This window comes from Globicephala melas, chromosome 21 (assembly GCF_963455315.2).
Source record: "Globicephala melas chromosome 21, mGloMel1.2, whole genome shotgun sequence".
NCBI lineage: Eukaryota > Metazoa > Chordata > Mammalia > Artiodactyla > Delphinidae > Globicephala > Globicephala melas.
Window position 1 is genome coordinate 6,267,473 of NC_083334.1, and position 24,695 is coordinate 6,292,167.

At 52.7% G+C, this 24,695-nt stretch overlaps 1 protein-coding gene across 1 annotated transcript; it reads left to right on the forward strand.

Moving 5' to 3' along the window:
• Positions 1 to 1,333: 1,333 nt before the first annotated feature.
• Positions 1,334 to 23,492, forward strand: XKR5 (XK related 5). The gene is made up of 7 exons (XM_030883940.2): positions 1,334 to 1,422; positions 3,268 to 3,451; positions 10,489 to 10,673; positions 11,436 to 11,645; positions 13,852 to 14,021; positions 18,250 to 18,361; positions 21,896 to 23,492. The coding sequence occupies exons 1-7, from the start codon at positions 1,365 to 1,367 to the stop codon at positions 23,023 to 23,025; spliced, it is 2,049 nt and encodes a 682-aa protein (XP_030739800.2). The 5' UTR covers positions 1,334 to 1,364; the 3' UTR covers positions 23,026 to 23,492.
• The last annotated feature ends 1,203 nt before the right edge of the window (positions 23,493 to 24,695 follow it).

Here is a 24,695-nt window from a genome sequence, read left to right on the forward strand (position 1 = left end):
AGAGGGAGTGGGCCTCTTAACAATGAGGTATGAACCTGAAGGTATGGAAACCCAGACCTTAAACCTGCTCCCTTGTATTGATGTAGAGGGAAGAGACTCAAAAGGTTTACAGGGGGTTTGATCATCTGTATCACAGAACTGAGACTCTGAAATGGGGAGAGACGTGGAAGATCAGAATTCAAAGTTCTGACCAGAAAACCAGAAATGCGTTGAAAAGTGAGTGGAAAATTGGTCGTGGGGAAGGGAGGGAAGGAAGCCTCTTAGGATAAATCAACATTACCTTCAATGAAATAAAGCATTTTGTAAGAATCACATCGAAAATGCAGGGAAGAGCCAAAGATGTCTGACTTTGAGGTTTTACTTTGGTAAATGGAAAATAATCATGAGTTTTGTAGCTTCACTTGATCTATAGGGTCACCCAACTCTATATATTTTCCTTCAAGATGTAAGTTCTTCAACTGTGGCTCTTTCTCCTGCAGGGCTTTTGTAGGGAAGGAGGGGGGTACTCCATCTCATTAAACTAGTGGGATCAGCGCAGCAAGATGGTTTGGACGTGGCAAATCCTTGATGGAGGTGGAAAACTCCCCCCAAATCAAAAGGAGGAATAGTTTGGATAACTGTCTGCTTTAAAAGTTAAAGATCCCAACTTCATCTCAGCATCACCATGACAAATACCACTTCTCCTTTATACCATAGTTAGATAGATGGATGGATAGATAGATAGATAGATGTATGTTCTGGAAGAAGGTGTTCCAGTGGGCAGGTTTACTTCTTGTGCATGGGAATCTTGATTAACCCTGAAGCCCAGGTGGAAAAAAAACCTTTTGTGAGGACAGAGATTGGGATGGAGTTGAGAGTGAGATACAGGAGAAGATATCAGTTTACATGCTCTCTAAGATTTTGAAAAGACTAATGAACGGTTCTAACTCAACTCCTTCCATAGACCCACATGTGCTCTCTGCCTAGTGGTTGACCAGACTGCCTTTCAGCGGCTCCGGAGGCGGTGGCCAATTTAACTTCCTGCTGACCACCGACCTGCGGTCCTAAGGTTCACGTAGTACTTTTCCAGGGCCCGTTATAAGGTTGGGGGACGGCAGAGGAACTGCTTTTGCGCACATCTAGAGGCCGCGTGTAATCGGTACTTTCCCTGCTTAGGAAGCAGACAACTCTGCCCCCCTCCCTGCCTCCCTCCGACCCGTCTAGCTACTCGGGAAAACCCAGGACGAGACACTCTGCGCCTAAAGGCTCAGCCGAAATGCATCCTGCAGTCGGGTCTCCGGCCGGAACCCTCCCCGTCTCGGGGCGGCCGGAGGGGAAGGGGCGGGAGCCCAGGAGGCAGGCCAGCGGCGCGGCGGGCGCAGAGGATGCACGCGGGGGTCCTGGGCCTCTCCGCCCTGCTGCTGGCGGCCGAGCAGAGCGCGCGTGAGTGCCGGGCAGGCCACGCTCACCCCTCCGACCCATCCTGACGCCCGGGGACCCACACGCCACCCCGGCCACGGCGGCGGCCTCTCCCCGCCTGCGCCCAGCACTGCGCGCCGGTGCACGCACGGTGGCACCCCACCCGCCCAGTCCCTGGTAGATCCCCGCGAATGCACGACCCTCCCGGGGATGCGTGATTGCCCCCGAGGATGAATGCCGCACCCCTCCGCCCCCTCCCCCTTGCATGCGTGGTCCCCGTGTATCTGAGGCCCCTCCGCGGCTGGTGCACGATCCTCCCCCCCCCCCTCCAGCGGGTGCATGATCCTCTGCAGGAGTCGCGGCACACGTGCCCCGCCCCCCCAGAAAGGCCTCCAGGACTCGGCAAAGTGCCGCAGGTGCCCGAGGCGCTGCACGCGGGCCTGGGGGCGCCCTGCTCTCCCCACTATCCGGCCGGCCTGGGGGTCTGGGCGGTGGGGGAAGCCGCTTGGGGCCAGGTTGTGGTGGGACTGGGCTCGGCTTCCGCGGAGCTCTGGAGGGAGGACCGTCTACAGCTGGACCGGAGGCGGCGGGCGCGGGACGCGGTGGCCGCGTCGGGAGCGCGGTCCGCCGGGCGAGGCGGGGTCCGAGGGCGGGGCGGTTCAGCGCCTTTCCAGTTTGAACTTGTAACTCCTTCGGTGCCGGAGCGGAGGCCTCCGCCCGCTGCCGCCCGGCTCCCTGCAGCCGCTTCTTCCTCGCGGGGCCCCCGCAGATGGGGGGAGGGGTGGGGGAGTGGAATTAACGGGGCTTCAGCATCCAGAGCCCCCAGCGTTCCTCGCCACTCCCCAGCTCGCAGGCACTTGGGGACCCCGGCGGGCTCTGGCTCTGCACTTTTTCCTGGGAGGGAGTTGCCCCCGCGCCGCGTCGGCGGGTCCCTTGTTTGAACCGCGGTCCACGAAGGCCCCCCGGGGTCGTCCCCGCCATGAGGTTTCAGAGGCGCCCAGAGGAGGTCCCACGTTGAGATCGGCTCCAGAGCTCCGGGTTCCAGCGCCGCCACTGAGCAGGGCTAAGATGAGACAGGACCCCGGGTCTCAGCACCCACCCCAGGTGGCCCCGCGGACGTGGGGTCCTCCTTCCCTCCCAGCTAGGAACGCCTGGGCCTCAGCGTTCCTCAGACTGGGCAGGGCGGTGACTCCCCCAGAGGCTTCTGGTGCCTGGGGCTCCTGGTTTGCCTTGTGTGCCGGATGGTTAGCGCAAGAGACAGAGCCTGGGCACCAAGGAGTGGCTTCTCGGGGAACCCGTCTGTACCTGGGGCAGCGCTCTCTTACCGCTGCAGTTCACAGCTTTACGTGCCCATAAATCCATGTTAAACTCTAACACTGGGGAACCCAAGCAACAGTCCTGTAAAACAATTACTGTGAGTCCCGAGCACCTGCTAGTACTGGACAGAGGTAAGCACCCACGTCTATTGTCATTCATCAGGAAGGGCGGATCCTAACCTAGATTTATCAAGCTCTTTCCATTCCCTGACCCTATCCTACAACCCTCGAAAATAAAATAAATGAAGCCGCCCCCAGAGAGGACGTTTTACATTTTTGAGCCCGTACTAAGTACAGGTGTTTGTGGGGTTTTTTTGCACGCTGTCCTATGCGATCCAACAGTCCCTTTGTACAGTTATGGTGTCTGGCCTTTGGGATCCTCTGGGAAGCTCTGGCGCTTTCATTCGACCTCATTCCGGTCTAGACTGCCCGCGGGCTCTGCCCACTCCAGGCTAGGTGTAGCAGGCAGCACTGCTGGCTGTAGGGACACAGCGTTTGCTGGTCCCTCCCTCCTGCCTTCCACTAACCCTCTGGTCCTTCCTCTGGTCCCCAGGCCTCTGCACCGTGGTTTACTACTTCACCACAGGCCGGCTCCTCTGGGGGTGGCTGGCCCTCTCTGTGCTACTACCTGGCTTCTTGGTCCAGGGCCTGAGCTACCTTTGGTTCCGAGAAGATGGACATCAAAGTCGCTGCTCGTTGGTGGTGCTACACCTCCTCCAGCTTGGCGTGTGGAAGCGGTAAGGCAGCCCCTTTCAACCCTGAAGCGTGATTTCACACGCGCGATAGGAGGGTTCTTCTGCGCATACGTATTCCATCCTTAGGGTCACAAAAGTGCAGGCTTGGGAGAACGTTGGAAGCCGCCTCTTTGAACATTTGCTCTGATATTGGTCACCTCACCGAGCCTGAACTTCCTTGAACATCCTCAAGGGGCTCCTGCCAGAAGGAGCCGTGACCCTTCAAAACCTTTTTCTTGACTTGGGCCAAATCCTATGTGCTCGTGTTTAATTCAGTTGGTCTCGCCTTTAGAGCCATGGAAAGTGACTCAGTTAGGGCCGGTCCCTGTAAACACCTACTCCCTCACTCCAGGAGGGTGACACAGATTTAAGCAGACTCAGCAGTGGGGTCGGCCTGGTAACATTTGCATTAAGCCTTTATTGCGAGAAGAAGCCATCTGGGTGCCAGGGCCACATTTTTCCGTAAAAAGGCATCCTGGGCAGGCCTAGCACTCAGCAGGCTCGGCTGTGGCCCGCCAGTGCAGCAGGTAAGGTGTTATTTTCCCTGGGATACCTGGATTCCTGGAGGGTCAGGGGAGATGCGGCAGTGAGCTTACACTGGGGCAAATTTCAGCTCTCAGCAGCCTCGTAATCCCATAGAGTTGCCAGGAATTTTAAAAGGGAGAAAATTGGGAGATCAGATCGGTGACGGCCTCCGGCTCAAGAGCACATGAACTTGTAGACGCTGAGGATAGAAAGGCTATCAGGAGTCACGGCCAAGTCTCAGATCTCGGGCTGCGCTGCTGGCTGTCCTGGGTGGTTTATGCCTTCAAGCCATGCCCAAGGCTTTCTTTGGAGGCGCTGAAGTGAGTTTTCTGATTTCCCAGCTGCGTCTGAGGAGGGAATGAATCTCAGCTTGGAGGCAGAGGGTACTTCTGATAAAGACATCACCCAACCACCCGAATTTCTCTGGGCCCCTCGGAGCTGGAACCCTACATCTCTAAAGGCAGCAGAAGCATTTTCAGCTACAGCAGTTTTGCCTAAAGCTGAGCCTTTGTGTTCAAGCCATGTGGTTCCTCTGAAACGATAGGACTCTGACCAGTGGGAAGAGAGCAGAGCTGGCTTTCCTGTTGGACTCAGGGAGGATCGGAGCCTGTACTGGGCGCTACCCACATGTGCTGACCCTTCCGTCTGCCCAACTTGGTATGAAAACCATTAAGGGCTCCGGTCCTTCCAGGGACCACGTGGTACGTTATAGTCATCAAGTTTGCGACCTCAAGGACAGAGCACCTATTGAAAAAAAATGAATCAACTCTCCCCTAAGCAAACATGTCATAGCTCAAAAGAAGATTGAAGTCAGGGCCAGTCACTTGAGAGAAGCCTCCTGAATAACTGTCAGATAGATCTGTCTTCTGGGGCTCCGAGGGGACCCTTGGTCCCATTTGATCCAGTGCCTTCTTCAGAGATGGGGCAGCGTCCGGCTCACATGTATCCACTTCCATGCTGGTGTCCAATACTGACCCCCACTCATCTTCCCCAAGTTTCTCAGATGATGCCATGAATACTAAATATATTTTTTTAAAAAACTAAAATGGGTAAATGAAGAGAGACAGGAAAATTAGAAATTAGGAAAAACAACTAGTCATCTATATCTCTTCTTATTAAAAAAAAGAAGTTAGTGGGACTTCCCTGGCAGTCCAGTGTTTCAGACTGCGCTCCCACTGCAGGGGACACAGGTTCGATCCCTGGTCAGGGAACTAAGATTCCGTATGCTGCTCTGTGCGGCCAAAAAAAAAAAAAAAAAGTTAAGGTGACTAAAAATATATATGTATAATTTAAAAGGACAAAAAAAAAAAGGCATGAAAAAAGAAAAGAAGTGAGAAGAGTCAGGAAACGGAAGGGGATGTTGGAAATGAAGGTAACGCCAGAAAATGCACAATTACCCTTGCTCACGGTGAACCGCAGATTTGTCTCTCAGTTTTGTAACAAGCGCAAGAAGCTACGTGGTTTTGCAATGCTTCTGCGATAGAAAATAAACCAAACAAATGGAAATCTACTTCCTTAGAAGAAAACTTTGAAAGTTAAAGTAGAAGACAAGAAATCTATTCCCTATCCTGCAACCAGCTTATTGGGCTTTCACAAAGAAGACACTGGGTAATGGAGTGTCTTTCAGCACATCCACACGGAACTTCGCAAGACTGATTCCCAGTCAGGGCCAGCAAAGAAGCCGCTCAGAAAACTGCAGTTCAGCGAAAGCACCTGTAGGAGGAGCCAAAACAGTTCTGTTTGCACAGCCCTATACAAATAGCATTTAGAAAGGGGTCGTAACGCAATGCAGAAGAATCTACTGACAACAAAAAACCAATTAAACGCAAACCTCATGAAGTGGCTTGTAAAAAAGGCAAGGACTTAAAACATAAACGTAGGGCTTCCCGGGTGGCGCAGTGGTTGAGAATCCGCCTGCCAATGCGGGGGACAGGGGTTTGAGCCCTGGTCCGGGAATATCCCACATGCTGTGGTGCAACCAAGCCCGTGCGCCACAACTACTGAGCCTGCGCTCTCGAGCCCGCGAGCCACAACTACTGAGCCCACATGCCTAGAGCCCGTGCTCCGCAACAAGAGAAGCCACTGCAATGAGAAGCCTGTGCACCGCAAGGAAGAGCAGCCCCCGCTCGCAGCAACTAGAGAAAGCCCCTGGGCAGCAACGAAGACCCAACACAGCCAGAAATAAATAAATTTAAAAACAAAAAAACAAAAAAAACACAGGGCTTCCCTGGTGGCGCAGTGGTTGAGAATCTGCCTGCTAATGCAGGGGACACGGGTTCGAACTCTGGTCTGGGAGGATCCCACGTGCCGCGGAGCAACTAGGCCCGTGAGCCACAACTGCTGAGCCTGTGCGTCTGGAGCCTGTGCTCCGCAACGGTAGAGGCCGCGATGGTGAGAGGCCCACGCACCGCGATTAGGAGTGGCCCCCCCGCTTGCCACAACTGGAGAAAGACCTCGCACAGAAACGAAGACCCAACACAGCAAAAATAAATAAATTAATTAATTAGGTACTGGAATGATTGCATAATCTAAGTTCCAGATAACAACAAAAAAAAAGTTCTATTCAACATCAATCTGTTTAAAAAAAAAACCCCAGGAAACAAGTGTTGGCAAAGATATGGAGAAATTGGAGCCCCTGCACACTGACGGTGGAAATGTAAAATGGTGCAGCCACTGTGGAAGACAGAATGGTAGTTCCTCACAAAATTAAACATAGAAGTACCAGATAATCCAGCGATTCCACTTCTGGGTATATATCCAAACAAGTTAAAGCAGGGTCTGGAAGAGATCTTTGTACACCCATGTTCCTGGCAGCATTATTCCCAGTAGCCAAAACATGAAACAAACCACATGTCTATTAACAGATGATGGGTAAGCAAAATGTGGTCTGTACATACAACGGAAAAAAGGAATGAAATTCTGTAATATGCTACAACGTGGATGACTCTGGAGGACATGATGCAGTAAGCCACGCAAAAGACAAATACATAATTCCACTTACATGCGGCACCTAGAGTAGTCAGGTTCGTAGAGTCAAGTTCATAGAGACAGAAAGTAGGATGGGGGGGGTGCCAGGGGCCGGGGGAGGAGGGAACGGGGACTTATTGTTTAATGGGGACAGAGTTTCAGTTTTACAAGATGAAAAGGGTTACAGAGGACGATGGTGGTGATGGTGGCACACCGTTATGAATTACTGCAAATTGTCAATAATCTATTCAATTAGGAAATTTAAATTATTAACGTCACTGAACTGTACTCATGAAACGGTAAAGATGGTACGTTTTATGTTATGTGCATTTTACCGCAATTTTAAAAAGTTGAAAAAAAGGTACAGTCCTAGCGGAAACCTCCACCGTTCACTGCCTCAGCTTTCACGTCCCCATAAAGTGTTAAGATGGAGAGGAGCATCACTAATTCTTCACCTTGTGGGGCTACGATAGACTATTCCGGGGGAAGCGGATACGTTTGGTTTTTTATTTAAGCTGTTCAGTGGAGCTTGCTGAGAGACATCATTCCAAAGACCAAGTTAGTTTAATTAAACGTGTTAACAAACGTCAATTTTTAGTGCATGTTGTCCTTAGTGCAACGAGAAATCTTAGACCATCATCAACACAGCTCAGTATGCTCGGTATTTATTCGTTCATGTTTACTAACCCTGTGTGACCAAAGGGACTGGAGACACGTGATTAAGGCACAGTCTGAGGCCAAATTGTGAACAAAGCTGGAACAGTGAATTAGAAGAAGAGAGAGATGTTCACAGGATGCTGGGAGCCCCAGGGTTTGCCACGGTGCATCTCTGGACCAGAGACGTCTTCATCACCTGAAACTCGTTAAAAACACAAATTCTCGAGCTTCACCGGGACCCACTTGGCATCACGGCAAACGCCTCATAATTCTCCAAACGCGTCTGTTTAATCAGAAATTCTAGGCCTGGGGCCGGGCAACCTGTCTTTCAACAGCCCACCTGGTGACTCTGATGGTGCTCACGTCTGGAACCGCCGTCGGACACAGGAGCCGTCGTGGGAGGGCTGAAGAATGAGGTGGACTTGGAAGCACGTGGGAAGGGGAGGCACTTCGGACCCAGGCAACAGCAAAGCTGCTGCAGAAGGAAGTGCTGGAAGTGGTGGTTTTGGAAAACTAGAAGTCTGTTGTGCTGTGAGTGCGGGGTAAGGATTTTCTGGACGAGAGCAATGTGGATGGAGACAGACTGGGCTGGACCATGAAGGAGCTTGTCCACCAGGTAAGGGGTTTGAGAGCCACTGGAAAGGTTTAAGTAAAGGAGTAAACTGGTCAGATAAGACCCTTAGAGATGGCACAGGAAAGGAACTGAGAAGGGAGAGTCCAAGGGCCAGGCAGGCGGCCAGAAATCCGGGCAGGAGCTGGTGAGTACCTGGAAGGAGAGCATCCGTTCCCACCTCCGCCCTCCTCCTCCCACTCACCGCCCCGTACCTCCGCTTTCACCTGGGCCCCCCGAAGCCCCCTAACCAGTGATCTCAGCCTGAGTCCCTCCCCCTGCAGCAGGTTCCAGAAACGCGATTCCGAAAACCAGGTAGATCACATTCCCACTGGTTCTCCATTTCCCACTGGTCCAGGAGGGACACCCAACTCCTCAGCTGGGCCAGAAGAGGCCTCTGCTGCCCCAGGATGGACCGCCGTTTCAGTGGCCCTTCTCCTGCCCCCCCGGCGCCACCGTGCTCCCTCAGGCTTTGTCCCTGTCCTGAGTATGCCCGTCCCTCCTTTCCCTGAATATGTTTTCCTCTCTCCCCGGGACCCCTTCCGCCCCTCTCGTTTTCACACGTCTTTCTTCCTGCTTAAAACTTTTCGCGTGTCTATGGCTTGCTTTCCACAACTGAATCTTGGGCTTCCGGAGAAGGTCTTCAATTTCGTTTGCACCCTCTGCAGTCTCCAGCAGGTGGGAGCAGCCCAATAAGGATGGACATGGAATGAATGGAGGCGGCTGGGAGGGTAGGAAGGGAGATTGGCACGTCCCCAGAATGGAGGATTCAGGACTGAAAGGGAAGCTCCCGTATTCAGCTTCACATGCTTTTTTTTTTTTTAAATAAATTTATTTATTTTTGGCTGCGTTGGGTCTTCGTTGCTGCACGCAGGCTTTCTCTAGTTGTGGCGAGCGGAGTCTACTCTTCGTTGTGGTGCGCTGTCTTCTCATTGCGGTGGCTTCTCTTGTTGCAGAGCACGGGCTCTAGGCACGCGGGCTCAGTAGTTGTGGCTCACGGGCTCTAGAGCTCAGGCTCAGTAGTTGTGGTGCATGGGCTCAGTAGTTGTGGCTCGTGGGCTCTAGAGCTCAGGCTCAGTAGTTGTGACACACGGGCTTAACTGCTCCGTGGCATATGGGATCCTCCAGGACCAGGGCTCGAACCCGTGTCCCCTGCCTTGGCAGGCGGATTCTTGACCACTGCGCCACCAGGGAAGCCCCATATGCTTTTTCTTAACATTATATTTGGGTCAGAGATTACGGCTTCAAAGACTCAGTAAGAAATCAGTTCACTCCAGGATCCAAATCATGAAAGAGGAAAGCTGTCTTTCTTAAGTGTCTTTCCTGGGCCCTGTGTACCCTGAACAAAGCCATTTCAAAGAGGACCCCCTTCTGCTCTGGCCGTAGAAATGTTGGCCGGAGATCAGAGGTGGGGGCGTTCGGGGTAACTTGAAAGGCGCACTCAGCTCTCTTTCAGGAGTCGGTAAATTAAAACGATTCCCAGTTTTTCTGAACTTGGACAGGACAGAAGTTCGCAATTGCACATGGACTTGGCAGGCACGCCAGCCCCTGCTGCAGGCAGGTGTAGGGATCACCGTGTTCCTGCTTCTGGGCGCGTGAGTGGGAAACTGCTGTGAAAACCCGAAGTCCCCAGAGCCCACACGTGCCTGGGGAACGGTGTCGTTTTTATGCGTGCGCGACCCTCCTGGGGGCGCGGGACAGCGACCCATGGTACCTCCAGTCGGCTTTCGTAAGATGGAAGCATCAGAAAGGTTTCTAGGGTGGGTTTGGGGGAAGTAGAATGAAACAGGCGCACTTCCTCCTTTTTCTTCTCTTGCACTGACTCCCTTTCCTGGACGTGTGTCCCTGCAGCCAGGGCAGCCCGTCCTTGCACACCCCACGATGGTGCCCTGCCCTTCCCGCTGTCCAGCGGAAGTGGATTAATTCCCATCCCGAGAGGCCCTGGGGCCGGGGAGGTAGTTCAGGGTTAGCTCTAAACTTTGCAGGCTCAGAGAGAGCCCGCAGCAAACCTGTGTGGTCCAGGCTCCCGGCCTAGCACCCCTTCCACGTGTGGCCAGAGTGTGTTCCACTGGCCGGGCCTTGCTGGGCAAGGTCACCTGCTGCAGCACTTGGGTCAGACGTGCTACCTTCACTCTGGAGTCAGAGCTCAGGGACTTGGGGTGTAGATGTGATCAGTTAACCCCTGGAAAGCTATCGGTCTCTACGCGATAAACCAGAGAAGGGGGTTCCTGTTTAAGCTATCACGGTGTGGTTCTGAGTCCTGGGCTCTCCTCTTCCTCAGGCACTGGGACGCCGTGGCCCCTGTTCTCCGAAACGAAGGGGAGGCCCCCGCCTCGGACCAGCTGCGGATGCAGGAGGCCGACCTGTCGGCCCTGCGCCTCCTGGAAGCCCTGCTGCAGGTCGGGCCCCACCTGCTGCTTCAAACATACGTCTTTCTCGCCTCGGACTTCACTGGTATCGTGCCGGGTGAGTGTCTCCTGCCACTGACCTCAGACTGTCCGACTTCTCAAGGCGGACAGAAGGAAACCCCTTATTTAGCAAAACCTGGCAACCTAAGATCTCCTGTTTGGGAGAATTAGGGCAGCCCAAGGGAATGGTTAATACTGGCTTTTGTTTGGGGCGATGAGTTCCCGGGGGTCAGCTTCCTTCACGGGGCTCAGTCCATGGGACAGAAATAGTCAGATGACCCTGAAAGCACCTTGGGAAGGTGCAGCGTGCTGCCTCTTGTGAAATCAGGGTGTCTGTTTCCCCCGGGACTAACTCTGCAGTCTGAGCCTCACACCTCGAGAGCCATGGAATCAGAGCAACTCGGGTCCCAGCAAACGTGCATCCTCTGCTGGCTCTCACTCCAGGGTGCAGGCTGGAACCATTGGATGTCCTGGTCTCATTTCTCTGATTAAACCTCCTTTATATGGATTGAATGGCAAAGTGCGTTTGGGATGAAATAGCACGTTCAGAGCCGTTAGGATCTGCTTCGTCATAAACCAGAGGTGCTTGAGGAGCAGTGACTGGGATGCTTCTCTTAAAGGGTGAACACGGAGAGCCCAGCCCACCTGAGGGGACAAGCGCCCATGTGTTAAGCAGAGGAAAGCTCTCCCGCACGCCCTCATTTCTTCAGAGAAAGACGTGCATGTTCGCACGGAGGGGACGATGCCCTCTGAGAAGTCAGATTTTGTTAAGGGTTAACGTCCTGTAAATACTAGGCTGTCCTGTGCGCTTCGCTTCCAGGGATGAGTGCGCTGTGCTCCTGGTCTGTGCTGTCCTGGGCCCTGGTGTGCTATGCTCGTGCCATGGGCGCCATGAAGCCGGGTCACCTCTCCATGCCGTGGACGGCCCTCGGCTGCCAGCTGCTCTGGAGGATGGGCATGGTGGGAGCCCGCGTTCTGAGTCTGGTTCTGTTCTTCCAAGTTTACCGCGTCTGGGTTCTGGTTGTTGCAGGTGAGCTGAGCATACGTTCCGACTATCTATTGGGGCCTGACAAACCACCCCGAACTTAATGCCTTACAAGAACCATTCATGGGGCTTCCCTGGTGGCGCAGTGGTTGGGAGTCCGCCTGTCGATGCAGGGGACGCGGGTTCGTGCCCCGGTCCGGGAAGATCCCGCATGCCGCGGAGCGGCTGGGCCCGTGAGCTGTGGCCGCTGAGCCTGCGCGTCCGGAGCCTGTGCTCAGCAATGGGAGAGGCCACAACAGTGAGAGGCCCGCGTACCGCAAAAAAAAAAAAAAAAAATATATATATATATATATATATATATATATATAACCATCACGTTTGTTTTAGAAATTGTTGTGCATTTTTTGTTACCAGTCTAAAGATGGGTTTTCTAACATAAGAATGTGATAGTTCCTTGTATTTATTGAGCGCTTATATTGAGCACAATATAACTCATTTATTATAATTATTAAATGTTTTTAAATTATAAAATATTTGCTAAAATTACAGATGATAATGTAGCAGACCACCATGTAGTTTTCACCTAAAACCAAAGTAGACTTGACTTTCTTATTCAACCTTTTACTTAATCGTACTTTGCATGTGTCTATAAAAACAAATCAATAGGGCTTCCCTGGTGGCGCAATGGTTGAGAGTCCGCCTGCCGATGCAGGGGACACGGGTTCGTGCCCCAGTCTGGGAAGATCCCACATGCCACGGAGCGGCTGGGCCCATGAGCCATGGCCGCTGAGCCTGCGTGTCCGGAGCCTGTGCTCCGCAATGGAAGAGGCCACAACAGTGAGAGGCCCGCGTACCGCAAAAAAAAAAAGAACCATTCATGATCAACAGCCCCGGTTCTGAGGGCTGACTGGGCTCCGCCGGGGGTTCTTGCCCGGGGCCACTGGGCTGGCTGTACAGACGTCCGGCACCCAGGGCTCCTCCACCCTTTCTCTTCGGCAAAGTCATCTGGATTCGGACATGTCAGCTGAGCATTCCAAGAGAAAGGGGGTGGAATGGCCCGGAACTGGATCAGCATGGCTTCTGCTGTATTCTGCCTGGCAAAGCGGTCTCGGCCAGCCCAAGTTCAAGAATGTGGAGGAATAGATTCAGCCCACGAGTGTCCAGGGAGAGGAGGAATGCATGCAGGGTCTCTTTGGAGAAACGCGCCTGCAGCTCAGAGAGCCCAGCGCTCACAGGACCAGCCAGCCCCAGAGCGCAGCCTTAGCTGCTGTGAGGGCTCCACATTCTGTATCATGGGCTGAAAATCCTTAGTAAAACTGACACTTAAACAGGAGGGAGGCACAGGGTCCCACGTGCCCTGACGCAATACAGAAACGTGCAGTACATACTGTGCTGTTACTCATAGCCTCCCAAAGCCCTCCATGTTATTCAAATGCTGAGTTTTAGCCGTCTTCTCTGTTTCAAACAGGACATTTCCACTGAATCCAAAGCCCCCCTCAGCCCTCAGTCTAGCCGCACCTGGTTTGACCAGTGATGACAGGGAGTCTGCCTGATGATGCAGGATGCCTGCAGGGGGCCTGTGTGTCCCTGCCCAGAGAGGAATCTCTTCCGGTCATCAGGGAACACCCTCTACAAGAAGGAACAAAAAGCACTGAGAGATATTTAGACTTGAGCCTAGAACAAGCACGGATACATTTATTGGCAGAAAGCAGAAATCTATGAAAGAAATTGTGTTCCTAAAGAGACATTAGCTTTTTTTTTAATTCGTTTTTTAAAAAAATTTCAGTTCAAACGCCAGTATGACATTCCTCCTAAACTATAGGAACAAATATCACAGCTGGACTGCATAGAGATCTTTCCTTTGGATGTGGAGGGTTTTAGCCCTTCGAGCAGGGATTAAAAAACAGTGAGCAATCAGTTGTGTCACTGGCTCTTTAAACACTTTCTGGAACTAAAAAGGCCTAAGTACGCAATATTTAGTGAGTGTTACCGAAGCTAGTTTTTGTTTGCTCATCCCCAAATTAGGTCAGCTACACTTTATGAGGATCAAAATTAAAAGTGTGGGTTTTCTGTGGCCCTTGAATCTCTTCTGGGTTTTCATTTGTTTTCTTGGGTGCCGAGTCAGATGCAGTCAGAACAGAGAGGAGGGCTACAGGCCCTGGTTTCCGAGTTCCTGCCCTACCCCCGCCCCGTCTCCTCCCTCAGCCCCCCCCACCCCGAGGACCCTGACTTCCGAGGCCGCTCTCTGCAGGTGCCCACTGGCTGGTGATGACGTTCTGGCTCGTGGCTCAGCAGAGTGACATCGTGGACAGCACCTGCCGCTGGAGGCTGTTCAACCTGCTCACGGGTGCCGTGTACATCCTCTGCTACCTCAACTTCTGGGACAGCCCTTCCCGAAGCCGGATGGCCACGTTCTACACGGCAAGTGGTGATGACAGTTTTGTTTAATCCCAGCTTTTACTGTATACGTAGCACGTGTGCGTGCATGCGTGTGTGTGTGTGCGCTTGAGCACACATATCTATTAAGAAGGAATAGCTTAATTTTAGGAAAAAATCTAAAGGGAATTATAGTCTTGAACAGAGATGATGGGCTCTGAAAATAGCAACCTGACGTCCAGTCGTTTCCACGTAGTTACTGCGGCAAGGATTGTGGCGCCTTTGGCGATGTTTTTCAGCCGCTCTCTACGTCAGCCCATCTGATAAATACAATCACAGTTCTATTCTGTGTCATATACGCGATGCCCTTGTTAATCAGCTCAATCACTGAGTTACAGCTGTGGTCCTAGATAGTGTGAAAAACACAAAGATGACGTAATGCCTGTCTGCAGGCCGCTTCTGGTCCCATGGAGGAGATAAGCTTCTACCCAAACAAGTTTTTAAAAGAGGCAGAATGTGGACAAATGCTGGCAGAGAAAGCAGCGTCTGAATTCCACAGGAGTGTCACTTCCTACTGGGATGACCGGGGATACTTTTGATGAGAAGGGGGAAGTTGAACTGCATTGCAAACGGCAAAGGAGAGAGGACCAGCCAGGGCTTCGGAGCACAGGCTCTGGAATCAGACGGGCTTACGTGGGACCCTGGCTGTACCATTAATTGTCACCAAATGACGTGGCCAAGAATTTAAACTCTCTGGACCTATTTTTTCATCAGCACATCAGGACATAGCCACCCACCTCTCGGTGTCCCTGTGACAGTGATATAAGACCTACCCGCTTTTCAGGGTCCCTGGGAAGATTAAATAATAAACAACTTGGGCTGAAATAACCAGCAAATAGTGGCTGTTACTAATACAAAAAGTTGAAGAGACTTTCAGGGGTGCAGGCGCTCCAGGATGGAGGGGGGAACAAAGAGAAGAGCCTGGAGGTGCAGCTCCTGTCTAGCAGCAGGTGGGCGGCGTTGCTCACCTCCTGGTTTTAGGAGAGCGCCGTAGAGCTTGGTGACCCCATAGACCACGGGACCCACAGACCAAAGGGGACCTGTGATGTTGAACGAGTCACAGAGCCCCACCAAGCCTCAGTTTCCACATGTGGAAACCGGGAGTAACAAGGCCCATCTCACTGCGGGGGGTGAGGACTGAGTGTGTGGCAGGGCCCCGCCCCCATGCACCGTGAATAAACCTGAGGGTCACTTTTCCATCGTCCGTTCACCGGAGCAGCGTGTTCACGTGCCGATGCCCATGGGCGGCCTGAGAAGCAGTACTACGTAAGGAGACGTTTCACAGTTGCTGCTTTTCTTTCTTTGTTTTTGTCACGTTCACACCCTTGTGCCAGGAGTTCTGGGGGCTGTTACATAAGGAAGGGAAACAAATGCTTAATTCTTTGCAGCTGTCCTAGTCACCGGACCACTGAGTTCAGAGTGATCGAATAGGAAAAGACAGAACTTAGACGCTACAGAAGTTTCAAGTGTGGAGTGGCAAAGACGCAGAAGCAAAATGAAGGCCACGGGGTGCGGGGAGGCCATAGGAAAGCCAGTGTGGACGGTACCGAGTTAAACACACCCGGACACCAGTTGACGGCGATGAAAACAGATTCTATTAAGTCAGTCGCAACAAGGAAAGGGGTCCAGCGTGGACTGACGCTGACCTCAATTTGTGCAGAGGTGACTGCATATTTTAAAGGGAGAATGGCGTGGGACAGCGTGGGCTCCAGCAGAGTCGGGGAGTGAAGGGGTGTGGTCAGTGCGACCTCACCATCTGGGGTGTTAGTTGGCACTTTCGGGATGAGAAACACACTTCCCGTCTCTGTCGTGAAGAGTGTTCACACACCTTAGAGCAGGGAGCTCACAGGCTGGGAGAGTCGTCTCCTGGGATGTGTGGGTTTCAGAGAGATGGTCCTCAGGTCCTGGAGAAGACAGCTCTGGGTGGTAAAAGATGTACGTTTCAAAGGGACAGAGAAAGGATTTATAATTGCAGATTTTCTGAGGTAACGCCCCCTAAGAGGAGGTTCAGGGCCCATCTGCCTGTGACCAGATGTTGGCTGGAATGAACGGTAAGTTCTCCTGGCAGCCCTGAGCTTTCTTAAGCAGGGACTTAACTGCAGCTGGGGTCATCATGCTAGGGGGGCAGCCTTGAGCTGTTAGAAACTATGGTAGTGTTGCTTCGGGTCTCTTAATGTGCAGAGGTGGGCAAAATCCTTTCCGCTACGAGTCTGCAGTTTTTATAGGCCAAGGCTGAGGCCTCGTCCAGAAGAGGGCTTAGGGGAGCCTGTCTGAGTCGTTTGGTCAAGAAGAGGGTCTTTGTCAGTGGAAAGTCATTGCATTTGTCAGCGTCCTCCAGACAAACAGGACCAATGGGATGTGTATGGATGGGTAAGAGCAGATTTGTCATAGGAATTCGCTCATGCAGTTATGGAAGCTGAGAAGTCCCACGGTCTGCCATCCACAAGCTGGAGAACCAGGGAAGCCCGTGGTAATTTAGTCCAAGTCCAGAAGACCAAGAACCAGGAGGTCGGTGTCCAAGGACAGGAGAAGGTGGATGTCTCAGCTCAAGAAGAGAAGGAGAATTCCCTCTTCCTCTCTTTTGTTCTATTCGGACCCTCAACAGATTGGACGGAGCCCACCTGCATGGGTGAAGGTGATGTTTACTCAGACTACTGATTCAAATGCTAATCTCTTCCCATCCTCACGGACACACCCAGAAGTAATGTGTTACCAGCATCTGAGCATCCCTTGACCCTGTCAAGCAGACACATAACATCAACAGTCACAGTCCTTTAGGGGGCAGCCTGTAGGAAGGTGACCCTGGACCGGAGAGTCGGGACACACTGTCGAGAGGACCGCTGCCTTGTCAAGGAGTGGACACGTGACGCTGGGTGGAGGTGGGGCTGTTTCCAGGTGTGTTAGGGAGGATGACAATGCCTGATGTGCAGGTGAAACGGGTCACCCCGACAATGGTGGGGAAGAGAGACTGCAGTAGAACCCTGACAGGAAGTAGGAAGTTAAGAACTGTGAAATGGCAGTAAGGACGGGAAAAAGGAGATGGATTTTTTTTTCCACAGTCTGCACTACCAGTTTTTTTGTTTTGTTTTGTTTTGACATATACAAACTTAAGAGTTTGTATATGTCAAGAGGGCCAGACAGCTGATGAGATGTAGTTGATTTGAGGAGAGAGAGTACCTCCAAGTTCTGCAGGCTGGGCTGCTGGGCAGTGCCGTTTAGAACCGAAATAACATCTGCTGGACCCTTGAAACACAGCTGCCCAGAGCCTAAGGCATGGGGAAGTGGGTATTCTTAGGATTTTTAAGCAGCCCCTAATATCATTTTTTATTCTCTCCTTATCTGACCTTTCTAGAGTTAAAATGATGCCAGTGAATGGCTATGCCAAACCTTGGAAGACTTTTAGCATAATAGTATGACAATTCAGGGTTTTAAAAAAATGTCTCCTACAGTGTTTAAATACATCATCTTTGAATTACATCCCGTTTATTTACTTATTTTAAGAAATATATTTTGTATTATATTGATATATTTTATATTAAAATATTTTTATATTAACTTATATTTAAAATTATTAGCTTTGGAAACCTTAGCTAATAAGCCCGCCTGGACGGGAGGTACGGAGAGCCTTCTGTAAGAGCTGCCCTTATTTCAGGCCCGGGAGGAAGGCTTCCTGTTCAGCCAGCAAGAGTACCTCCCCTGCTGCCACCTGGTGGCCAGGGGCCAGATTTACCTTTAAAGAGGTAAATATTCGAAAACAAAATTCTGAAGTTGTTACGAAAGTGTGTTGAGTATGGCTTACTGGAATTCAGGGTCACTGTGAGCTCTGCAGATACTTTTAATTATTGCATGGTAAAGCCAACAGGTGCATACAGTTAATGTAACATGAGAATGTGGAGCATATAACGTAGGAAATAAAAGTCGCTCTCAGCCCCACCTGACTCACCGGAGGGACTCCCCCGAGCCTCGTGAGCTGTGCCCTTACATCCTGTGCGTTTATGATTCTGCAGACATTTTAATGAGCTGCACTGAGAACAGGGAGAACACCCCGTTGCTAGGGAGGCTCACTCGACCCTGACCCTGCTTCCAGGAGGGCCCCGTGGGCACGAGGACAGAGCCCCCGGCCCTGAAGGGAGCTGCAGCGGATCGCAGGACGGGAGCGTCCCGAGGCTGCCTGCACCGACCAAGCGTGCTGACTCTGCTTCTGGTGCCCTAGGTCATGCTGCTTCAGAACACCATCCTCGTGCTGCTGGCCACGGATTTTCTCCAGGGAGCGTCGCGGACCAGCCTGTGGACGGTAGCCGGAGTCTTGTCTGGATTTCTGATCGGTAAGACCCCACGTCTCCTTCCTAGCCCCTCCCTCCCTACCCCAACTTGCTTCTTTACAATAAGCTCCCTCCAAGGGTAGGAAACGGTGCTCAGAAGCAGCTGGATGGAGACCAGGGAAGCTCCCTGCCCTGCGGGCGGCAAGGCCGCTCCCACAGGGGCACGACAAACCGGATCAGCCTCCGTCTGCCTTGCTTGGCTGTGCTCAGAGGAACTGCTGGTGAGACAGGGGCTGCCTCGGGGGTGGGACCCTCTCTGGCGCGCTGGCAGGGGTCAAGGACGTAAGCTCCCGCTCTTTTTCCAGCATCGAGGCAGTGGGTGCGCAGGGGGCAGAGCAGGGGCCTTCCTGGCTCCACACACATGCGGTGTCTCGACGAGAACCCTAGGAGAGGGGCTGAGCTCCCCCCAGCCTGGGGTGAGGCAAAGGCGAGGTTAAGCGATGCCGCGAGGTCAGGCGGTCTGGGAGTGGCAGAGCCACACGGCCTGGCGGTTTAAGATGATCGGTTACGTGATGAGGGAACGGCTCCAAGGTCCACGCTGTGCCCACCACGCTAACCCGGCTTAGCAGATCGGGTGTGAGCTCCTCTCCTGCACTTGGAAAATAACAGAAGACGCACCCCTGCTGTCGGCCTCCTCCCCGCACTCCTGCCCCAGCACGCGCTGGCCCGGCGATGGCGGCGCCCTCATTCTGCAGCCTTTGCCAGAGCTTCCAGGACAACACCCGAATGTCCCACGCGGGTCCTTGCACTTCTGAAACACGGTCCAGGGCAGAGGCTTCTCCTGCTGTTCGCAACAACTCGGGGCCCGAGCTCCCGCGCGCGCCCCAAGGCCTTGCCTCTGGCCACCCAAATCCCGGGGGGGAGCGCGTGGGAGTCGGGGCACCGCCAGGCAGCCCTGACCTCTGACGCAGGAGGATGGGTGGCGGGGAGTAGGGTCCTTTTACGTGGCCAGCAGCCGGGGCTTGGACAGGCCCGTCGGGGTAGCACTGACCAGGGAGAGGAAACGCCCCGGAGCTTCCAGCGTTTGGAGACATGAAGATGACTCTTCCAGGGACGGAGCAGATTCATAAACGTGGCCATAAAACAAGTATTCGAGGGCCACGAACCAGCGGTGGCCTTTAAGCTCGACCCCCTCCGTTGTCAGGAACCAAGGCTCGTTAGAGATGCCGGTGGCCAAGTCAGCCCTTCTTTTTTCAAATTAAACTTTTACCTTTGAGATGATTGAAGTTTTCAGAAATAATACAGAGATCTCCACATCAATAACTGTTTTTTAAAAAACATTTTAAAGAGTGTAAAGTGAGAAATGACGCAAGGACGGCTAATGTGGCTGGAGATGCATGAAAGTAATTCACCGAGAAGATAACTTGAGAGTCGGATCTAGGAGGATGGATGGAAGGTATTATGGTAAGGAACAGGGAGAATTTTCAAAATTGTGCATGAAAGAGAGAGTTTGAAAGAGAGAGGAAGGAAGGAAAGAAGGAAGAAAGGAAGGATAGCAGGGAGGGAGGGAGGGAGAGGAAAGAGAACGCAGAGAGATCCCTGCATCCCTCCCCCATACCCCAGTGGTGGCTTCCCGCAAAACTACAAGCAGAACGTCAGAGCCAGGATGTTGACGTGACACATTCAAGATGCAGAGAGAACTCTTCTGTGGCCAGAAGGACCCTTCTGTTACTCTTTTAAAACCATATCCACTTCCTCTTATCTCCACCTCCTCTGTAACCCCCGGCGACCGCTAACCTGTCCTCCATTTCTATGATTTGGTCACTGCAACGATGTTATGCAGCTGGAATTGTACAATGTGTGGCTTTGGGCATTGGTTTGGTTCACGGAGCGCCATTCCCCGGCAGTTCTTCTGAGCCCTCGTGTGTGTCAGTATCCCTTCCTTTGTTGCTGAGGACTGGTCCGTGGTTTGGATGAAGCTCAGTGTGCCAACCACCTGCCTATCGTAGGACAGCTGGTTGGTCCTTTTTAAAATAATAATATATATGCCAGGCGCCATGGTGCAGGGAAGTGCCCGGGGTGCCCAGGCATGAAGCGGCCAGGCTCTCTCACACGGCAGCTCCCAGCACTGCTCGAGCCATCCTTCCTGGGGGCGTGGGCACCGTGACACTTGGGATGAAGGGACGGTGAAGCTGGGCAACCCAACCACTCATTCGGATTTTCCAGTTCTCACTGAGTCCTGTGAGCACAGCGGGGTCGGACGTAAAAAGGTCCCCCCCGCCCAATCTGCTTCACGCTCCAGTTGGAAAAGAGATGTCGGACACCATTCCTAAAATGTGTGGGGCTCCTGGGGCAGCCTGAGCTGATTCCCCTGTGGTGCTGGAGGGAGTCCTCAGTGGGAACATGGGACATGAATTATAGTCAGCGGAGCACAGGCTATAAAGAAGCAACTCTGGCTGCCATCTTGAGCTCCCTTGATAAGCATTTATTGAGTACCTACTGCATGCCAGCCTGGGGCTGCAACTAGGAACCCGGTGAAACACGCTGCCTCAGGGAGAGTCTACCTTCGCTGAACACATGTACCTGGGACTTGCAGGATGGCGGGGAAGGGGGTCAGCTCCCATTTCTTGGTCTCGGGTGGCTCACTGTAGAAGGAGAGTGACAATACCTCCCTCACGCTGGCTGTGAGAACTTGGAACAACGTATAGAAACGGCCGGAACCGAGCCCCCTGCAGAAACAACACTCGGTCACATCCCACAGGAATTCTGTCTCCATTCCCCCAAAGGTACCCTGAGAGGATGCAAGGGGGCGTCTCTTAGTCTCCTTCTAGCTCCATCCTTGCTGCGATTTCCTGGCCCCTGCGATGCTCTCCCCCCTCCTTCCCCGCCTATGTCAGGTTTCACGCTGTTTATACCGAGCGCCCTGAAACCAGGCGCCTGGTCCAGTACAACAGGAAGCTGGAAATAACGTGGGAGGATTACTGGAAAGCTCTGTTAAATGAATTATTGCCGTAGCCAACACTTCTGATCAAAATAAATGAACCTGACAACAATGTGATTAAGATGTTTATGCACAAAGGAAGTATTGTTGCTGTTCATGGAAATTCCTTGATACGAGGTTTTTGATGCGTATGTTTAACCTCTGCTTGGGTCTTGTTTTTGACATGATTCCTTACCTCCCCCTCCCCTCGCTTTGGAATCCATCAACCGGTGAGTAGATGGTTGAATTCTGAGTATCTGACCCAGTTTTCTGAGAGTAAAATGATCATTTCTACCAAACCTCTCTCTGTCTCTCTCTCTCTCACACACACGTCTAGAGGACTCGGTTGGAGCATGCCTCAAGGACGAAGCCATAGAATCCACAGGACGTAGACTTTGTTCTTAGATTTTCAGGTGTAGACGCAGTTGCAGCTTATGGGAGCTGGAGAAGACTTAAATTCCCCCCAAATATCCAGTTCTGGTGCTCCAACGAGTCCTGTTTTGGATCCCAAGTTGTATGACTCCACTCAAAATTGCAGAACCTGGAATTCTACAAACCACAGCGAGGACGCAGGACTTCAAAGAAGCTAACCTTGTGCTCTTTTTCTTCTTTTTCAGGCAGCGTCTCGCTGGTCATTTATTACAGCCTGCTCCATCCTAAATCCACAGACATCTGGCAGGGCTTTGTAAGGAAGTCCTGTGGCGTTGCAGGGGGTGATAAAGCAGAGGGAGACTCTCCTCCCCGGGCCTCGGGGCCAGCTGGGGAGGGGCCGGAGAGCCTGGGGACCTGCCAAGAGGAAAGTGATGTGCTAACAAGCCTGGGGAAGCCCCCCAGCCCACAGTGGGGTCCCCCACAGGCTGGGATGGAAAGCCAGATGGCTGGGGAGGCCTCTTTCCTCAGCCATCACCACTGGCTATTGGTGAAACTTGCCCTGAAAACGGGAAATGTGTCAAAGATCAACGCACTCTTTGGAGAAGACAATCCTGGCTTCTTTTGTTCCCCTCCATGGGGGTTGAGCCAACACTGCAACCAGGAGAGGAAGCCCCCATCCTCCCAGCAAGAGCCCCCATTGTCACCCCACAAACCCCTAACCTCAGAGGAAGGCTCTGAGCTTCCAGTTGTCCCCAGAGCAGAGGCTGACGAAACTTCAAATTACGTCTCTTTTGCCAGCGATGATCGTGACAAAACTCCTGCCCAGAAGCCGTCAGCTATGCAGCAGGAGGGCAGCCCGAAGGAAGGAGACGGGGCTGCTTCTGGGGTGCAGGGGAGGGGTGCAGGGGGGTGGCTGGGTGGAGGGGAAGGACAGGAGAGCTCCACACTCTACTTCAGTGCCACAACTGAAGGGGCCATGTCCTCACACCAAGACGGTGGGAGGGCAACTCTGACGATGTCCGTCTCTGGGAGGAGATTGGGGGAGGGCAGCCCTGCCCGGCCTGCCTCACCTCTGCCGGCCACCAAGCCCTTTCCCGCCACCATGGCCAACATCAGCCCGAACTTAGGCACCGGCCCAGGTAGAAGCTTCCATCCTAGTGGCAGAGCCCTGGGTGGCTCAGGGCATGGGGGTCAGCAGGAATCCACGAGGGACCAGAACCATCCTGCCACTGCTGGCACACAGATGCCATGGCCGAAGGTGAGCCCGAGGCCCGCTGTGGAGCCCTGCCTCACGTCCACCCCCAAGTCTGAGTCCACCCACAGGGACAGCAGCTGGAGGGAAAGGCTGAAGACCGAGACAAGTTTCTTCATCTGACCACAGTCACCGTGAGATAAAGCAACAGACCAGCTAATCAAGCTGGTCATTGGCGTCGGGATAGGTGGAATCCCACTTCTGACACCTACACCCTTGCGTACATCACATCCCCTCTGGACTTCTGTCCACACAGCTAGAGAATGAGAGAACCAGATTAGATTAGATAAGATCCCCTGCAAACACCACATGCCACACATATACACAGGAGTCATTCTCTAACACAGTGTAGAAGGTGGTAGAGATAAAGCTTCCAATCAAAATTGACTGCTGGGCTTCCCTGGTGGCGCAGTGGTTGAGAGTCCGCCTGCCGATGCAGGGGACACGGGTTCGTGCCCCGGTCCAGGAAGATCCCACATGCCGTGGAGCGGCTGGGCCTGTGAGCCATGGCCGCTGGGCCTGCGCATCTGGAGCCTGTTGCTCCACAGCGGGAGAGGCCACAGCAGTGAGAGGCCCGCGTACCGCAAAAAAAAAAACGGAAAAAAAAAATTTTGACTGCTTCCATTTACAAACTCTATGGTCCTTTTGTGTCTCCCACTGTGGTTCCTAGGAAACTCAAAGGTAAAACCCAGAGTCCTATTTTGTTCTGGGTTTTCATGATACACCAAGCTCCTGACACTGGTTATCAATCCAGTTTTTTAAAATGTATTTTAACTGCATTATTTTATGAAATTCCTTGGTAAACTTCAGGACATCTCAGGCCTCTGCCCAGTGGAAGGAGAGCCAGAGAAAAACCAGAGCTGGACAGAGTTAGAGTGGTGAAAACAGATTTTCTTCAGGAGCTACTGCAATAGAGAAAGAGACCTCAGTATAAAACCGGCACAACTCTGAACTCATCGTGGACAAGTGGGGGTTTATAGCCAAGGAGCAGGTGGAGCTCAGTGGATGGAAATTACTAAGAAGAAGCATCGGGGTAAAGGGGGAGTCTGGCTAAACTGACCTAACAGATTCTCTCTGAAGGCAGGCCAGGGAGATCAGACATCACCTGCGGGCTGTAAAGGGGTGAGGAACCTAATCAGATAGGGAAGGTAATCAGATGTGGAGGGTGAGGGTTTCTGGTTAAAACTGACTTAACAGGATTCCTGCTAAAGTTGGACAATGCACGGAGGAAACGTGGAAGTAGACTTGGTTGAAAAGTTCAAGGGAGCCTGAGCAGGGTTTGGTCAAGGAGAGACTCTGTCAGGAGGAATGGAGAACGGCATCGGTGGCTCTGACCAGGGCAGGAGAAGAGCCTTGTCTGACCAGGACGTCTGGCCTTTCCCCTCCACGCCAAAGGCTCACCAGCAACTGCATGCTCACTGCACCCTTGAGAAAATGGTTATGGGATGAAGCATCCACATTACTCCTTGTCTGAATCTCCATGGCCGGGACCCTCGGAGCACAAGGGTGACATTTGGAGATGACAGTGCCAGTGACCACTGGGAACCCACTGAACTTGAACCAGTTGGGTTTATGACATCACAGCGAGGGAGAATGCACCCACGGGGCGTCTCAGGACGAGGCTGTGAGGAAGGACCGAGGACGGGGACAGTGGGGGGTGAAGTTGGAGAGGACCTCGGGCAGCCGGGGCTCGCTCTGGATTGGGTGCAATTCTGTGCTGAGCCTCACAATCGTTCTCACCTGCAGAGAGGGCGGACCAGCGTGAGAAGGAAGCCCTATTTGCTAACAGCAGC